This window comes from Terrapene carolina, unplaced genomic scaffold (assembly GCF_002925995.2).
Source record: "Terrapene carolina triunguis isolate 2854851 unplaced genomic scaffold, T_m_triunguis-2.0 Scaffold62, whole genome shotgun sequence".
Lineage (NCBI taxonomy): Eukaryota > Metazoa > Chordata > Testudines > Emydidae > Terrapene > Terrapene triunguis.
In genome coordinates this window covers 31,532,545-31,545,199 of record NW_020664413.1, presented here as the reverse complement: position 1 = coordinate 31,545,199, position 12,655 = coordinate 31,532,545, and the positions used below count along the sequence as shown (strand labels likewise).

The window sequence follows — 12,655 nt, the reverse complement described above, 5'->3', positions numbered from 1 at the left end:
AAGAAGTGAGGTTCTTACCCACGAAAGCTTATGCTCCCAATACTTCTGCTAGTCTTAAAGGTGCCACAGGACCCTCTGTTGCTTTTTACAGATTCAGACTAACACGGCTACCCCTCTGATACTTAAGGAGAATGTAGGATGTAGGGCAGGGAGACCTGTCTATGTTAGGTGCAGAATTGTACTACGTTCATGTTAAAACTAATATTTTGCAGTTCTATAGCATTTCACATCCAAATATTTCACATTACTTTACCAAAATAGTAATTAATTTATTAACACTAATTAAGCCTCACAATATCTGTTTTACAGCTTTTATAGATAGATAAACTGAGGCATATAAGAGGTGAAATGATTTGCTTAAGGAAACAAAAGTCTGTGACAGAACTAGGAATAGAACACAGGAGCCCTGGCTCCCATTCCTTTACTTTAACCACACTGCACTAGACAACTCCAATCCAAACTCTTATTAAGTCCATGAGAAGGTACATGGAGCTACTCTGGCAAGAAACTTAAATATATTTAAAATGAAAACAAACTTCACTGAATGAGAGTCAAGGGAATCATTGGGGAACAACTTCTGTTGGTGAAAAAGACAAGCAATAAAAGTTGGTCCAGTACAATACATTCCCTCACCCACCTTGTCTCTCTAGTATCCTGGGACCAACATAGCTACAACATTGCAAACAGCTTCACTGAATGTAATTTCCCAGAAAAATCACACAGTTTAAATTGCAATAACATTTTATTTGAAATACTTTTATAAACTAAATTTTGTCCTATAAAATATTGCACTTCATATCTGACAGTAACTAATAACAGTCTCATTATTAATGCTAGAGCTGGTTGGAAATTTTCTGATGGAACATTTTTCCGTTGGAAAACATTGATTTGCCAAAATCAAATCATTTTACTGAACTGTGTCAATTTCAATGAAATTCTGACACAAACCAGGCAGGTTTCTGATGGAACCTTGACTGTCAGTTTAGGATTTTCTTACTCCCACACCCTCCCATCATCAGCCTGGGAGTTTTCCTCTCCCGTTACAACTGGGCCTACAAATGTGCTCTAATTGTGAGCTCAGCTATGAGAAGTGAGTGAAAGTTCATGGAATATTGCAATAGCCTACAACAATAAATGCTGATTTAAAAAAAGGTGCAAAAGTGAGATGAAGACTGAACTGGTCCAAAAAGGGGAGGGGGGAGGGGGCTCTACTGATATAACTCAAGGGCTGTGTAAAGGTCATGCTTGGTAAGCAAGAAAAGTGTGGAACCAGAAATCAGTGAACCAAAATTGGTGTCTCAGAAATTAGGCTCATTTGGTGGACAAAATAATGAGGGGATGGGCTATTTTGCCCATCACTCCCTTTTGGGGTTCTTGAAAAAGAGACTTTGGGGGAAAAACACAGGTGAACAGATGGTTACCAGTGATACTGGCTGGCTGAAAGATGGGGAAGGAGTGAGCTTCACTATCATGGCTGCCACACCCACCATCTCCTGGGACCCTGGACTTTCTTCATCTTAATCCTGAGAGATGTACTGAACAGACTGGGCCAGAGAGAGGGACCAAGAGAACTTTGCCACCTCCAATTCTGCCATCTCCATCTGAATCCGAAATACCACCTGGGATGTGAGGCTTTGTCACTCACCCCCAGTGTGTCCTTTTCCTTCCACCTTACTTCTTCTCTCTCCTATCCCTCTCCTTTCTCCTTCTGTCTAATAAGAGTCTGTCTTAGCCGGCCAAGACGCTATATTTTGTAACACGGCTGTAAGCCTGTGACCATAAAGACAGCTAAATGCAATGACCTAAACAGCTCAATGTTGGTATAAGTTTGCTAGGTCTTGGGGTGGCTGATAAGACACATGGCAGAATCCTACCCCAGGTAAATCAATATCCCTTTTTAAAAAAAATATCCTTACAATGATGAGAGGAGGAAGAAAATAGAATTCAAGAAAACAGTCATTATAAGCCAAAATGTATTATAAAAGAAGGGTCCCACCCCATCCAGTTCTGATGAAGGCAAAAATCTCACTGAAATCAACTGTAGTTCTGCCTGTATAACAGTAGTAGTGCAGTCAAGGGTAAACTGAGTTTACCCACTTCTCATTTAAGGAATGGGAGTTTAGTTTAGGTAAGTTTAGCCACCTTTTTTTTTTTTACCACTACACCACTGCAGCCTCTGCACAGCAGAATCAGGCACTAACAGGTGTTATTTTCCCCACACTACATGCACATAGCTCCCATTATGATCACATGGACCAAAAGGAGGAATGACCTCTACAGGACATACAGCAATTATAGTTTTGAAAAACACTGGATTGATTCTATCACATCTATAAGTTGCTGTATGTCAAGCAACGTGGTTGCTGTATGTCAAGCAATGTGTCTCAAGCATGAAAATGCTTTTCCTGCTGTGCACCATTCGTATTCTTCACAGGGAATATATAACTTATGAAAAAGAAGACACCATGGCTAACAAAAGAAATCTTACTTACGAGTATTTAGTCAGCAGTTCCAAATCATTATGCATGTTGATTGGATACGTCTCACCGAGATGAAATAGCTTCTCTAAGGCCTCATAAATGAAAATGATGCAGATAAGAGAAGCAAATGCTTCTTCAGTAAACCGGGTAATGTAACAGACTAGGGAGCTTGCATCAGTTGCAACAAGGATGATGCATAGTGTTGCAGTCCATAATCCAATGCTAGCTCTCAAAGAAAGGTATGATAACCCATATTCTCTAATAAAAAAAAGAAAAATTAACAGAGTCAAAACATTAATTCGTAGGCATAGAAGAGGAAATACTACAAAAATCCACTCTGTGTAGGTATGTGCATTTTTTCTATACTCTCTTGACCTGCCAAATGCAAAAGTCATCTCTAGAAAGACTGAATCCAAGGAGGCTGTCCATCTCTGCAAGAAGCAAAGAATACAGCCAGCTCTAAAGCCCAATACAACACTAAAGTACACTGTAGAACTCTATTTGGGAACAGAGATGTGAGCAGAACTTGCTACTTTGTGAATGCTATGGTGTATTAATGTCCATCTTGAAGCCACCATTGGCCCTGGACATAATACTGTACTGACAGTCAAGTACTATGTTGGCTAGCTTACCAAGGAGGAAACATGCATAGTAGCTCATGTAATGCAGTTTTCACCTTTATAAATAAAGAACTAGAGATACTCCATGTAGATATAGTCATATTATTCATTTACCCCCTTTTTAATAGTATTGAACACCACAAGTTATAAAATATGCCATGGATTTCAATTGTACTTTGCAGTGGCCAGATCCCTTTTTACTGAAAAACTCTATCACAATGTAATTAATGCTCCCAGTTAATTCAGCAATTCTTTTTTACTGTCTCACTGTTTAATTAAAAAACAAACTAGATGCATTAAAGATTTCCCAATTACAATAAAAAAGAGAAAGTTGTGAAGAAATGTGAAGGCTCTTTTCATTCAGAATTTCTTTCCTTTCATGAAAGGAAGTCAGATGTCTTCAAGCCAGATTCTCATCTGGTCTGAGTGTGCTACTAAAGGGGACAATGAGAGGCAATTGTGTACACCCTCAAAGGCGTGGATTAAATTTTGGATGCACTCTAATCCTGAGTGGGCAGCAAAAGTGGTAGATCCCTACATCTGCCTGTTTTCAACTTCAAAAGTGCAAGACAATAAGTGGTTGTGATCAGCAAGATAGTGGTTACAATAGTCTCAAAGTCTTGCCTCATTCACATAGACCCTCACCCTCCATCCACAAACTAGAACAAAACCCTCTGTGCTGGCTGTACATAATCATACATGGGGCATGCTAAGGCCACATATATCTTGGCCCCAGCTAATCTGCACGAAGAGCTGGGGGGTCTTTTCCCATCATGGAGATGAGAGGGAATGGTCAGGGCCTCCCACTCTGCCCTGTTCATCAGGAGGATCAGGAGGTTTTGCTCTGCCATCAAGCCTTCCTGCCTCAGAAGTCCCAATTGTAAAAATGAGGCAGACTGAGCAGATGGGACTCATAGCAAGAAGTGTGTAGGACTGGTACCCATCTGCCCACATTAGGCCCTGGATCTCAGGAACCCACCACAACTGGCTGACAATGTAGGCACAATTTTCACTCATTTTGTGGCAGAGGGATCTTACTTACAGTGTATTAGCATGTAAGTGCAGGTTTGGTTTACATTTTATTTAGTTCTTTTTCAAGAGACGGGGCAGGGAGAAAGGTTATATCATATTTATTCCATGGATTAGGAGATGCTGCTCAACTCCAGTACCTGTCAGCTTCACACTGCTGACTATGTTGTTATGAATGATAAAATGCCGAAAAGCCATGAAGTGTGTCTTATTTTATATGGTGGTTTCCATTCATGAGATTTAAATTTAATCATTTTGGACCAGGAAACAATCTAATACCAATCTGAGTTTGGATTCCTTTTAGAACAATTTTAAAGTGAAAAATTTAAAACACTTTTTATCATTAAGAGTCCCCTTTGTTTTGGTCACCGCATATCTTCCAGTGTTCCTCTAAAAGTCTGAGCAATGTTTCCCAAAATTCCTGACTTCTCATTTTATGCTAGGAGGTGTTGATACCGCTCATGGACTAACGTGGGATTGTGCCCTTTGTTATATTTCTAATTTTATATAGATTATTATCAGTTAAAATGTAGTTCATGAAGTCACACAGGAAAAGGATAACCAAATTTAAATTACACATAAGCAAATTTTCAGCATGCTGCCAGGGGATTTATAATGCTGATTTAGCCACATACACACCCATACATCAAAAATATCCTCTGAAAGTTTATTTAAATAAAATTACTTCACTTACTTGCAAAATTTAAATAATATCTTTTCAAACACCAGCACTGGACCTGTGCTGCCTAGTATAGTAAGAGGCTGTCCACCAAAAAGAGAGTAGGCTATTCCAGTCATGGATGCTCCAAACAAAGATTCTATTGCACTCTACATGTGAAAAAAAAAATTGAACTTTCAGAAATTTTCTATCAGAGTCCCAATACTGTGGGTAACAAAGCAGTTTCAGACTACAACATTTTAAAGGCGACACATGTAATATTAAGAAAATTCTAACCCCAAACCTAAAAGGGTAAATATGTTTTAAAAGTTCAGATTAAAGTAAAACACATACTATACGACCTTCAGTTGCTTCTCCCAGCAGACCGCCAAACGTGATGACAGGAGACATACAAGCACAGTAGAGAAATAAAAATGATGCTAGACACTGCAGACTGAAAGCATCCCTGAAGTCACTCCAGAAGAAGGGAACTTTTCTTTTGATATCTAAAATCAATCCCCCAAAAAACCTAAGAAAAGGGGAAAAAATAAAGACAGAAAGAAAGAGTTCTGGTTTCTTTCACCACTGGGATGAATTATGAGACCTGTACATGTGAAATCTAAGGTAATTGTGTCTCGCGCCCCCAATCTCAGTGCCTCACAATCTTTACAGTATTTGTCCTCCTAAAACTGATGTGAAGTGGGGCAGCGCTATTATCCTCCTTTCACAGAGAGGGACAAGAGACACCAAGTGACTTGCCCAGGGTCACACAGGAAGCAGGAACTTGAGCCCAGGTCTCCCAAGTCCCAGAGCTAGTGCTCTAAACCAATGAACTATCCTTCCTCTTTTTCATCTGACACCTGCTACTGCCATAGAATACTTCTCTAGCATCTTTACTCATGTTGAGTACTACTTTGATCCATGAGTAGTCCACTGAGATTGATGGAACTACTCACAGAGATATGTAGTACTTAGCATATGCTGGCTATTTACAATTTAAAATCTGTTCTCAAAAGAAGCTTTCTAGTGAGTTCTTTCCCTCTGTAAGGAGTTTTGTACAGTACTAGAAGCAGCAGACTACATTTTCATAAACGGTGTAAGATTCACACAGTCTCTGGACCAAATAGTGTGTCACGTTTCATAAATAACTCATTCAGTACCCTGCCTGAGTTTCTGTGGTGATGAAGAGGCATCGGCACACACACTCTTCAAGACAATCCAAAAAGTAGCGCCGAGGAAGACGGGACCCAGAGCAAACGACAAAAGAAAGTTCTCAAATGGCATTGGCTCATATGTAAACCCAGTTCCTGATCTCATGTCATTGTGTTCTCTAAATCAAATGACAGTTCCTCACGTGGGGAAAACCTGCATAATTCCATTAACTTTAATACAGCTATACTGATTTACACCAGCTGACGCTCTGGTCTAAAGTCTTTTCCTTTACAGAAAGGGACTTTTTATATAAATAATGCAGTAAAAATGTTATATGGCACGTCCTGTTTCACACAGAACAGACTGAGCTAACTATAGCACTTCAAGTATCACCCATTCTGCAAGAGTTGTCTATTCCATCATAGCACTTCCACATATCTCTCTCCTTGATTACACTATCAAGCTATCAAACTTTCAGAATTTCTTTGGATGAGTGCAGCTTGCAGTCTTCTCTTTTCCCACTCTTTACTGTTGGTCCCGCAGGATTTTGTTCTCAGTCCCCTCTGCTTCTTCCTCTACTATCTCCCCCCTTGGGCTAATTCAAATGGTCCCCTGGCTTTAATTATTATCTCTTGGTCAATGTCTTCTAAATCAACTTCCAACCCTTCCACTCCTATTCAAGTCTTGCATTTTCAAATGCCTCTCAGACATTTGTGTCTGTCTGTGCTACTGCCATCTCAGACTCAACATGGCAAACACTCTCCTTTTTCCTTCCAAACCTTCATATCCCCTCTCTTCTCCAACACAGATGAGAACAGCACTGTCATTCCACATGATCCAGTTTCTCACTAGAGCCTGTGGTTTCTTCCTCTACATTTCTAAAATATAGTCACTTCCATTCCTACTGCAAAAGCATTTTTCCATGCCTTGATCATCTCTCACTTTGATCACTGCAACCTCATCCTTTTTGTGCCTGACTTTTTATGTGAGGTGTATGCACATTAACCCACTAAGGACAGATGTGTGTATTTAAAACAAACTAATCTCCACACTTTTTTGACAGTCATCAAAGTCAGAAGGAATTCCTGAGTGGTATCATTGGCATGGTGGTGCCTCTATGATGCCCCTTTTCCCTTAGCTCCTGATGTACTGGGTGTAGTTGTGTTAAAAGGACATGGCAGATGTGTCACTACAGTCTGACAAGCCCTACCTAGCATAATGGACCTTTGAGCTGTAAGCAGCCATGTATAATTTAGAGCAGTCCTGAGGCTATTCTAAGTTTGATTGGAGGGGAGGGACTATCTTCTGGCCAATCCTACGGTTGGGGTGGTCTTTAAGTATGTCTTAAAAGAATGCAGAGAAAAGGATATATGGTGCATGACATATAGGACAAAACAATATACAGTAGAACATCAGAGTTATGAAGACCTCGGTAATGGAGATTGTTCGTATCTCTGAAATGTTCATATCTCTGAACAAATATTATGGTTGTTCTTTCAAAAGTTTACAACTGAACATTGACTTAACACAGCTTTGAAACTTTACTATGCAGAAGAAAAATGCTGCTTTCCTCCCCCCCCCCTTTTTTTTTTTTTTTTAGTAGTTTACGTTTAACATGGGACAGTATATATATATATATTTTGTGATCTCTGCTGCTGCCTAAATGCATAGTTCCATTTCCAAATGAGGCGTGTGATTGACTGGTCAGTTCATAACTCTGAGGTTCTACTGTCTGACAATATGGCACCCGGTGAGTCCAATAAAAGCCCATGTGTTTAAAAATATTATATTAGAAAAGAACTCCCCTGAAGTGTATACTTTAGGTCCTCAGACACGTGCACACACAACAATAATTCATGTCAATGGGAGCCGAATATTTTGGCCTAGTGTGTTTAAAGAAAAGTCAGGGCTGCACAACTCTGCCTCCAAACATGCTCAACTAGAAAATAGTCTAAGTTTTCGTCACAAACGAGAGCAGACTTCTTCCACCATTCCTTTCACACTATACAGAACAAGCAGCATTAATCATGATTACCAGTGGCTTGACAATCATATATTATTGAGAAAGGATCTTACATTAAATAAAGAAAGTAGAAAGCATATTCCATAGATAACTAATAGTGCAAATTAGCAACTAAGTGTCTGTTTCTCCACTCATTTAGAGATACATAAATTAGGAATAACTCCATTACAGTGAACTCAGTGACATGCTATATCAGTATAGTTGAGAGAGAATCAGGCCATTAGACTTCCTTTTGGAAGTATATTGCTTAAAAAAATATCACATTTAATCAAGTTTTCCACTAACTTTCCAGTCCGTTGCAATTCTGGTCCACTGTGTCCTCCAAGTGGTACCGGGTCCCCATGAGCTGCTGTTCCATTTGGCACTCCTGGGATCTTGCGCTTCTCCTAGAAGAAAGAAAAGACATTTTCTATTGAGTTTCACCCAAAAATGCAGTTTTAGCAAAGGACACAAGTAGGCACATGGCGCAGTCAGGTATTTTTCCTGTAGGGTATCATTTTCAGTTTCTATGCAGAAGTGAAAGGGATGTGCATTTACAGAATTATATGTGTGTGTCCATTCTGTGGGGTGTTACCATTTGAATGAAGCTGTGCTGCCTCCAAATAGGTCAGGGTGCTATGACCCAGGAGAAGCAACTTGCAAACAGTAGGATGTAGTAGCACTGCTGCTCAATTAGTAGCACCGCTTCTAAGCTTCCGAAACAACCCTCTCTCCACAGGAGTAGAGATGGCAGTAGAGCCAGAAGTGAGATGGTTTCAGTCAATAGGAGCTCTCTGTGGTGGCCATGCTAACAGCTCTCTCCAGTGGCAAGCTGCTTCTCTTCAGGAGGAAGGCACAGCAAAGTCCAGGTGTGGGCATGGGCTAGAAGCTGGACCCATGTCCCAGAAAGGGTGTTACTGACACCAGGAAGACACACAGGCTATTGAATAGGCTAGTTTACCCTGGCTCCATCTTGACCACCACCTACAGCAAATAACAAGTCAGTTGGGATATCACCTCTGTCCCACAGCAGGGAGGGATCAAAGGGACTGCTGCTATTAACAAGAGAGTGACAAAAGGGTCAGTCGGGGCTGGAGGACAATCCCTTGCTCCACAGCTATGCAGGTCCCCTGTGACTATTCCACTGTTTTTTAATGTAAACAAATAGAGACCCCCATATATATATATATATTCCTGACTCCCTCTCTCCTCCGTTCGCTAAGGTCTGCAGTAACTCCCAGCACAGGTACAGAAGAGATTGGCTTACTTGGGTGTAGAAGGGGCTGAAGACTTAATTTACTTTATGTCTCTATCTCCTTGCTAGCAGAGAAGAACCCACCTCCTATGCAGCAAGTATGACTCATCTCAGCCCCTTCCCTGTTCCAGAATTGCTTAGCTCAGTGCGCAGTGGATCTACCTGTTCTTAAGGCTCTGTCCCGTAGACTTGGCCTATTGTGGCTAGACATTGAACCCTTAAATGCTGCAATAATTGTAAATCAATCTCAACGGTTTCCCAAACTTTGTCATGGTGTTGCACCCATAAGGTGTGGAAAAATCATATATATGGAAATACCATAAGGGGTTCCTTTGTTGTAAAAAAAATAAATACAAAATTGGGTCCAAGGAAATTGTGCCAAAAAAACATTTTAAATCAACAACAGACCAGGATGTTTTGTATCTATTGTCTCTTTCTAGGTCATTATATTTCCACTTAAAACTAGCAACTCAGCAAAAACAGACCCATCTCTTGAATATAACAATAAACAAAATAATATTTATGTGAAAAGCATTCCCTTGCCAAGATACTTGAGGTGCCAAACAATTTAAAATGCAGTACAATTATAATCAAACAGTAGAAAAGTAGATAGCATTTTAAAACCCATTTAACCATTTGTTGAACATGCAGTAACAATTAATTAACAGTTTAGGAATGCAATCTAGTTTGAACAAAAATATTCCTTTATTCCTGGACTTGCTTACACCTATCCTGATGAGAATGGTGTGTCTCTAGGGAGGCCAAGGTCACAGTTTAAAAAAAAAATAAACACATTTAAAATATCTCTGTCTCTGCAGAGTAACGATGACTTCACAACATTCTCATTTATTAAACATTTCTATGGATGATAGAGATCTTGTACCAATTTCTCTCCTTTGCTTCAACTTAAAGTGAGTTTACTTAACTTACTGATCTCTTATTTGAAGTGCAACAAGGACCATAGTAGGAGTAAAACTGTATCATTGCTTTTACAGTCCTGCCCTTTGAAAACTAGGCAACCGATGTCCTTTGAAGTAATGTAATAAAGTGATTGTTTTATCCAAAACCATGATTTACACCTACTATTCTAGTCTATACTATTGTATATAGGTTCTTGTATAGTGCTCTTCACCATAGTATCTCTGTGCCTTCCAGTAGTGCATTAAGCAACGTGACTAACATCTGTCACATGTTTTTCTTTCATCCTCTCCCCAGAGGGAGGAGTGTGTACAGCATTTTGTTTTGTGTTACTGATATCCTATTATTGATATTAGGGCTCTTATGGCTGCTCTTCTATAGAATAAGAAGCACACAGATAAAAGCATAATTTGCCCAGAGAGGATTACATGAACAAAAGACCTTTAGATTTTTTTAAAAAATCACTAGGTCAGCTTAGAAATGAATAATAGACATTTTACACCCACAAAATAATTAAATGAGTATGTGATCTATTGGAGAGCAGTTTCTCTCTCAGATACTTCTAATGCACCTGTCACTCTAGTATCTAAGTAACACAAAGTCAAAATCAATTCACTTGTTTTGTTCTGTTTCATAAAACTATTTGTCTCTGCTCAGGAGAGGCCCGGAACTGAACTAAGTATGAACAACAGTCTCGGCACCGCAGAGAATTGTTCTTGCCAGCAAAGGGTCAGTTTGAGTAAGTTGAACAGCAAAGTAATGCATGGAAGTTCATACTTCAGGTGCCTACATGTATTGTCATAGTAGATTAATAAAAGTCTTTATCTTACAACATTTCTAGGCCATTAAACTTTTAGAAACTCTAATTTTGCACTGTGCATACCTGAGAGGGAACATTTTTGGGTGGCTCTATTCGAATTGTTGGGTCCCATTCTCCAGGAGGGAGAACTGTAACCTGATCAAGAAACTCATCTATTCCAGAAACCAAGTCATTACGATCTTTAGCTTTATAAGCAACATCATGGAATACCTGTTAAAGGAGACCAAAAAAAAAGTGAAATACAAGAGATTCTCATTTTACATGTAAACAAGAGGGTAAAATCCTTCATGATATCCACTTCTCCTACATGGTATGTAACGTACAGGTCTGTCGCATCTTACGCGCATTTAACATGCGCTATTTCAGCTTTACACGGTTGGCAAAAACAAAACAAAAACAAAAAAAAAAGAGAAAAATAATAATTTTAATACTGTACCTGTAGTGCGGGCAATTCCGCCCGCCATTGAACTCAATGTAATTTTGGCTATACGCGGTTTTCGCTTTACGTGCTAACCGCGGAACGGAACCCCCATGTAAGATGAGACAGACCTGTATTTATTTCCTCAGTTTTAAAATGAATCGCAGTTTTGAACTAGCTGTAGTTTCTAGTAAGATAGCCAGTGTGGAAAGCAGTAGCACCCTTCAAGATCGCTGAATTTTCCAAGTATCTTATAATTTAAAAAAAGTGTGGTTGGTTCCACTGAAAAGTGACTCTGTAAAAATGGCATCTTCCTGTTCAACAGATCTGATCTGTGAGTGTGAATTTTGTATCTCAACACCTATCTGCTTACTTCAATGACAAAAGTTACTTCCTCTAACCATCACAGCCATGGGATCATAAACTGGATTCTAATTCCATTTGCACATCATAAGAATGGTTAAACTATGTTCCAATTGGATGCTCAAATCCTATCTTTGGTTACATCCATGCAACGTTATTGAAAAAAGCCAGATAGATCAAAAAAGCATGTCTGTGTCTTTGGCTGCATCAGCAGGAATATAATCATGGTGTTGAACCTTACACCACAAAACGAAAATGCTAAAATACAAGGGTTCAGAGACAAAAGTAAGTGCCTGAGGGTAGTAAACCTCAGCTATCTAGTCACCTAGGAGTGTTGGGAAGCTTGCAGGTAGGTCAGTTATAGACAATATTTTCATTAAAATGTTACAGCAACTCTGCAAATGACTTCACAGACCTATACATTTATTAGCTATGGGCTAACATCAGGATGTAGTTGCCAACTGTTTCCTTTAAAGAGAGTTTCTCAAAGACTGACTTAAAATGATGGGGGCTCCCACTAATTAGGCAGGTTGGCAGAGTATTTCAGGAGTACATATGGGCACTGAATCTGGTGAACTTTTTGGTTTGGGGTCATCCTCAGTTTGAAATAACTGTACAAACTACAGTTAATCAATAAATACCTCATCTGTCATTAGCGTTGCAATTGATCTTCCAATCTCATGGTACTGTTGGCCCTTCCCTAGTGGTCCCAGAAGAATAAACAAAAATCTGCACATAAAAAAGCCAAAAAAATCAGATATTTCAAGAATGGAAAACTTAAACTGACATCATGTAACACAGAAAAGTTCATAAAATTGATTAGAGGAAGTAATATCTGAAGGGGGGGGGAATAGTCTCTCTCTAAATATCCTTACACAGTAATTTACAATTGGAGATACAATTACAAAACATTACATAAATGGATGCCATGCAAGGAGAT

The 12,655-nt window shown here is 39.3% G+C and overlaps 1 protein-coding gene across 2 annotated transcripts in view; it reads right to left on the bottom strand.

Moving 5' to 3' along the window:
* Positions 1–12,655, bottom strand: part of SLC4A10 (solute carrier family 4 member 10) — a 187,133-nt gene that overhangs the window by 42,754 nt on the left and 131,724 nt on the right. For both annotated transcript variants that reach the window (XM_026647498.1, XM_026647499.1), the window contains exons 9-14: positions 12,357–12,444; positions 10,998–11,144; positions 8,248–8,348; positions 5,142–5,316; positions 4,824–4,957; positions 2,493–2,738 (exon numbers count right to left, since the gene is read on the bottom strand). In XM_026647498.1, coding sequence (XP_026503283.1) covers positions 2,493–2,738; positions 4,824–4,957; positions 5,142–5,316; positions 8,248–8,348; positions 10,998–11,144; positions 12,357–12,444 — 891 coding nt within the window. The remainder of the gene's footprint in view (positions 1–2,492; positions 2,739–4,823; positions 4,958–5,141; positions 5,317–8,247; positions 8,349–10,997; positions 11,145–12,356; positions 12,445–12,655) is intronic.